Source organism: Ipomoea triloba, chromosome 13, assembly GCF_003576645.1.
Source record: "Ipomoea triloba cultivar NCNSP0323 chromosome 13, ASM357664v1".
Lineage (NCBI taxonomy): Eukaryota > Viridiplantae > Streptophyta > Magnoliopsida > Solanales > Convolvulaceae > Ipomoea > Ipomoea triloba.
In genome coordinates, this window is record NC_044928.1 from 28,055,738 (window position 1) to 28,062,040 (window position 6,303).

Here is a 6,303-nt window from a genome sequence, read left to right on the forward strand (position 1 = left end):
TTGTCAAAGAAGTATTCCATTTATGCTTTCAAAACCTGACGTTAACAGTTTGGGGTTTCTGCAATTCTGTTGCGATCAGTTCAATTTGTCAACACGGAGTCTGAAACCCCATGCAGGAAGATGCTCAACACATGAACACAATTTCACTGAAATAGTATATAATAAAGAGAGGGCCCCCCTCCACAAACCTTTTCTGGGTGGTAATGCCGACAAACCCCTTTCATCCTACGCATAATACATAGGTTTAGAGTCAAACCCCTTTGATCCTACTCATAATACATAGGTTTTAAGTTTAAACTCTAGATCTGAGGACCCTCACCCCCGGAATGTGCCTTAATGATGCAGGATATGAGTGTTTACTTTTTGCCTGAGATTCTCTCCCACTGAGAATTTGAACTCGGGTATTTGCTTGATCACTACACCCAAATTAATACATGAGTTCAAAATGATGGGACATAACTCACTTAATTGATCAATTTAAAGAGATGTCATAACAATGTGATATAACTCAATTAATTGATCAATTTAAAGAGATGCCATAACAATGAGATATAACTCAATTAATTGATCAATTTAAAGAGATGCCATAACGATGAGATATAACTCAATTAATTGATCAATTTAAAGACATGTCAAAACAATTAGATATAACTAAACTAATTGATCAGTTTAAGAGCCAGTTGCAACAAGCTTCAATTTTCAGGGTGACGAAAGAAATTCACAACCATTATTCAAAAGTATGTCGTATACTCGTATGCAATGGATAAACTCATAAACCCCACCGAGCTCACCCACTCTTGTATAATAACTCATAAATTATACCAGAAAGGTAATTACACTAAGAAAACCATATGCAAACAGGTTCAACCTAAAGGGAGTTAGCAATAATCAAATTTGTAAATTTCAGGTACAAAAATTCTATTTGACCTACTTGACCATCATTTTCGAGATTGTGTTTGATAATACAAAACTTAGACAATTGCGTCGGTGCAAATATGGGACTAAAAAGTAAAACCTACACAATTTATTGGCAACTTAAACAAATCAGGGTAGAAAATATGATATTAGATGAACAGACAACAGATGATCTATGATTAAATAAAAGACATTGGAAAACACATACATTAAGTATCTTGGGACACACATGAAGGAATCCGGACTAATACACTTATCCTAAAAAGAGGTACACATCCAAAAATTGATGAAGATTTTGCTAAGGAATGCTGAAAATCAAGCAAGCTGGGACACATGTTCAATAAGGAAAGGCGAGTGCCATTGTTTTTTTTTTGTTTACCATCGGTTTGAGCAGCAGCACCTCATGACTCCTTTGGGGTAGAAACTTGTCGAAGTCGGCGTTGATGTACATCCCAGTTGTATATGCGAGCAGTCATGACCTGAGAGAAGCAGCATTATGATCATAAGCTAAATGTAATAGTAGCTAATGACTAAGGATAAACCAAAATGATATAGCCAACATCCTAAAAATGTGCTCGACATGTTTTCCATCTCTTAAAGGCCAGAATATCTCCAGCTAGAGATGCATTCATCAGGTCAACATGTAAATTGGGATAACACAGCAAACAAATGGAGACAGTACTTTAAGTCTTTAACCATATCGGTTGCAGGTTTGCATCTCCAAGTACTCGTGAACAAGTTTAATGTGTTATAACCAAAATAAGAGTAGAAATAAGAAATACCTGAGTAATTGTCACTTGGTCCCTCAAAAATTGGAGGTCAGCTACAAGAACCTCCAAGCTAGCTTTTGCGTTCTCCAAGTTCTTTTGAAGAAGAGAAGTAGCCTGCACCATGAATTTGATAAACTTTTTAAATGCTGTATGTCTGTGTATGTGGTATGGTAATGATAGTAGATAGCAGGTGTCAAATAGTTCGATAAGAATTTGGGCAAAATACAAACAGAAGAAGCAAGATCTTTTGTGATGAAGAACCAAAAACAATGCTAGACAGCTTGAGTCGAATGATTACTTGTAACATATATACATACCTCGTCAAAAGAATACTCCAGCATTACATTTGCTCCTAACCACAAACATACAGAATCTGTATCTTCAATACGAGCCCGGGAATAAATGCCTTCTGACACTTCAAAATCTGCAATTAGAGCCTGCAACCAATATACAGTGAAGGATTAATTTATAACCTATAAATATTTTAAATTCAAAGGTAATCATAACTTGGGTATATGTTACAAACTTTGAGCAGAAAATTAATTAATGAAAGAAGTCAAACAATAACTTTATTTCACTAGCATGAGCTAAAGATTATAAACGGGCACTCACAAAATCACCCAAGTTCAAAAAGCATAGGATAACTCATTTAAGAAAACAATCCACAAGTCAGATTGGATTACGTATTATTCACAGTCCATAGTCATAATCTCTTATTGGATGCTTCAACAAACAAGGTTGCTGTAGTTACCTTGGTAAATATCTTGATAGAGAAAGCAGCCACACCTCAAAATATAAATAGAGCATATATAATTAAATCAGAAAATGAGCATGCTTGCCAGTGAATTACACAGGTCAAATATAACATAGTGATGACTAAAGAACTAGTCTAACAGATTAATGAGGCAGCAAGAAACAGTCAATATCTGAAGAAATGCATAGCATTAGAACAAACCTCACTGGCGGCCTTCTTAGCTTGCAAAGTGGCAACAATATCTAAGCACTTCTCAATGTCAGGAATCTTTGCCTGGTGAGAGAATACAAGCATCAGCTCTTTTCTCACTTAAGTTAAAGCAGAAGGTAAATAATCATTTGCACAGAATTTGTATAAAGGTTCTCACTAATTCACTATAGTTCAGAACTAAATCCCTTTCAGAGAGTTATTGTATTGTAACAGAAACTTCAACCTAGGTTCTAATCCTACAACCAAAATAATCATAAAGGTACAAGTTTCCAGAATAGAAACTGTCCAGCTTGATATTTAAATGAGTGGAAACTAGAATTTCAATGATTCTTGTTATTCTACATATTTTCAAATTTTGAAATATAACGCTGCCTCGACTAACCATATGGTGACATTACATACTCAACCATGTAATACAATTTCAAACCATCTCATCCACTAAAGCTGCAGGGAAAATAAAATACTTGCTTCATAAGAAATTCCTAGTGAAGATTTGCACCACTTAATTAGCATAAGTAAAAGCAAGAACAGTAATAAATGATCCATTAGCATGGGCAAACTATGATAGCCTATCATTCAAAACATTAATCATTGAAATGCACCTGAAGATCTCTCTGCTGAGCCAGAAGTTTCATTTCAACCACTCTGTATTGCTGAAGTCTGCAAATGAAAGTAAAATGTTATTACACAAAAAGGAGAGAGGTATTAAATTATATCCCTTAGAAGTACTCCTGCAAATAAGATTGCATTAAAAGAAAAGGGAAAGAGAAAGAATTATGTCCACATCATTTTCTTTGATGAAGAACTTAAGATCTGCGTGAGCCACTTAGTTTATAGGATGTATTATTTGTATTATATAGGCTGCATACTTTGAGCATAAGAAAATGACAGAAGTGCAGAAACAATATTTTAAGAAAAGATCACTATCCCTGATGTTCTAAGGACATGCAAGTAAGGTATGTTCTAAGTTACCATGATGTTTATTTAACAGAAAGTGATAGGTCAATGCCCTTTAGGCATCAGTTAAAGCTAGTTTTGCTATGCCTGGTGCCCAAATCACTCTCCCACTAAATCACTAATATCACATATATTCAGAAGATAAAATCACTCTTCCTCTCTGTGGAAAATTGGGATATCAAGGAATTTAAGATATAATGTACTTTAAAATATTTGACTGTTCACTATTTTGCTGATGATGTGACTTAATTTGAACAATAGTTTGGAAGAGTCCAGACTGCATTCTGGAAAGGATCCTGGCTCTCTTTAAGCTAGGTTGGTCAATTTGGGGAATGTATAAATAAATTACATCCAAAATTTGGTAGGAACAAACAAACACTACAAAGAGCTAAACTAGATATTAAATCATCAAGGAAAATAAAGAGTATATAAGTCCAAATTCAGAACTAATCATTAAAAATACAAATTAAAAACAAAGGACATTCACAGTAGGATATCAAACTTGGCAATACGCCAATACCTCAGCTTAGCATTTCCAACACCATAGAATTCAAAGATCATTTTTTTGGTGCAATAGAATTCAAAGATCATAACTTCACATCTAAATGCATATAAAGCCACCAGCATTATTGATGAAGCTATTAAAGGAAACTTTTTTTCAAGTTTCTACAACAATCAACTATCAGCAAACTCAAACTTTTTTTAAAAAATTGCGCGCACTTCAGTAATGTGGATACATGTCAATAGATTCCGAAGTCAAACAGAGAACAGAAAACTCAAAATAGATTCCAATATACTAATACATGTCAATATGTCATACATTGAGTTAAGCTAGGGCAAATCTACAGCAGCAAACAGTAAAATCCTTAGATTCGATCCAAACCAATAACACACCAAACAATATATTCCGACACCGAAACACATGCGAAAGAAATTTTCTAAAGAGAGAGAGACACCTTTCTTGGAAGAAGGCGAGAGCGGAGTTGACCTCAAGGCCGGAATCGGTGAGATAAGCCTGAACATCATCGACGAACACCGCCGCCGGAATTCCTCTCCTCTCCGTCAATCCGGAGGTTGATGATGAAGTCGCAACCTCCGCCGCCATCTGCAACTGGTCCTGTGCTACGAAAGGGAGCCGGAGATGAGTATTAAGGGTTTTATGGTCAGCTTCGGCAGTAGCTGCAGAGACGGGGCAGTGAGAACTGAAGGGAAGACTAGAGGAGGAAGAAGAAGAAGAAGAAAGAGTTAACGGGGTAAAACTACGTCGTTTTTAGTTTAGTCCGAATGTCCGATAAGGAATCAGATATGTGGCCCAATTTGCTAAACATTTGAGTCCATTTTGTTTTGGATTGAGACCAAAGGCTCAATGGGTTATTGACATTCATTTTGGATCTTGAAATTATTAGGCCCACATCGGTTAAAATATAGGCCTAGTGGGCCTCCATTACAATAGTGATACCATGGACTCGGGTCCACCTTGCAAGGTTGACCCATGTCTAAAATATACAATTTAAATACTGAATGTTCACAATTTATATAGTTAATATTCACAATTTGCCTTTTACAAAATTATGAACATTCAGTATGTAAATTGTGAACATTCAATGAAGTATTTAGAGCAAATTTGTTCTTTTTGCAAACTAGCACAAATAACCCAATTACACATGAGACACTACATACCAACAAAAAATAAGCGGACAAGCAATGAAGACGAAGACAATGACAGGCCTCCAAAAGCGAACAAAACATAGAGTAACTCCAACCAAAAATAGTATCTACTCCCTAATACCATAGCAACTACAATAACTATTTAGATAATTATTTTTAAAAAAGTAGTGCAAATTAAACATTAATTTTAATATCAACTATAATGAACTTCTCCTATATAATATTGCATTGATATGATATACTTTTAATTACTCTTATTTAAATACAAACATTGAACAATATATCAGTCGTGCAATGAGCGTGTAAAACTAGTTTAAACAAGAAAAGCATCACTAATTGTTTGCTAATGCAACGTAATAGATTCATGCAAACAATATGAACACAATAATTTTAGTGTGTTAAATCACAAAAATCTAAATCCAAGCCTATTATTTTGTATCTGATTTTGTGATGGGGGTAAGTATAAGTAGGGGAATTATACTTAGAATTGTGGAGCTAATTGCATAGGTATAATGGGTAGGGAAAAAGAACTTTAGTAGGAGAAATAGATAATCAAGTAATCAACTATCACCCTTATCTATCATATATCTAATCCAACTACTCAACTAGTATATATGGGTGCCCACACCTACCCTTGCCGACTTGATGAAATTTTGCAACAATTTACAAACTTCAATGTGTCCATAATGGACATTTTGTGTCTACTAAGTGCATCATTTATATTTTTGGATTTGCTATAAATATTAAAGGGAAGGGATTAACTTAACTACCCTGAAATTGGTGGTCACGAATTTGATTATTGTCAAATGCTTTCTTTGTCAAGTTTGTTACTTAGTGTGATTTATCTCTTTTATGTGATTTGTAAACTATTACACATGAATGTGATTTACTTAATATACACTCACTCTTGGATAATAATTATGAGTTTTCCTATTCGCCTTAAGAGTTGGTAAATAAAGATTCACTCGTGAGAACATGCTCTAGAGGAAGGAGACAACACTCCTTGTACTAACAAATTTAATCCATTAC

General features: G+C 34.7%; 1 protein-coding gene across 1 annotated transcript; it reads right to left on the reverse strand.

Moving 5' to 3' along the window:
* Positions 1–1,035: 1,035 nt before the first annotated feature.
* On the reverse strand, positions 1,036–4,818 carry LOC116001730 (probable prefoldin subunit 3). Its single transcript, XM_031241656.1, has 6 exons — positions 4,563–4,818; positions 3,252–3,309; positions 2,641–2,712; positions 2,003–2,122; positions 1,698–1,799; positions 1,036–1,394 (listed from the first exon to the last, which is right to left on the reverse strand). The coding sequence occupies exons 1-6, from the start codon at positions 4,709–4,711 to the stop codon at positions 1,317–1,319; spliced, it is 579 nt and encodes a 192-aa protein (XP_031097516.1). The 5' UTR covers positions 4,712–4,818; the 3' UTR covers positions 1,036–1,316.
* Positions 4,819–6,303: the final 1,485 nt, after the last annotated feature.

Bases quoted from the DNA above. Each gene is read 5' to 3' on its own strand.
- LOC116001730 (XM_031241656.1), bottom strand. From the start codon at position 4,711: ATGGCGGCGGAGGTTGCGACTTCATCATCAACCTCCGGATTGACGGAG. The intron at 3,310-4,562 runs GTGTCTCTCTCT...TTTCATTTGCAG, and splicing joins CTCGCCTTCTTCCAAGAAAG to ACTTCAGCAATACAGAGTGG. The intron at 1,800-2,002 runs GTATGTATATAT...TTCATGGTGCAG, and splicing joins TGGAGTATTCTTTTGACGAG to GCTACTTCTCTTCTTCAAAA.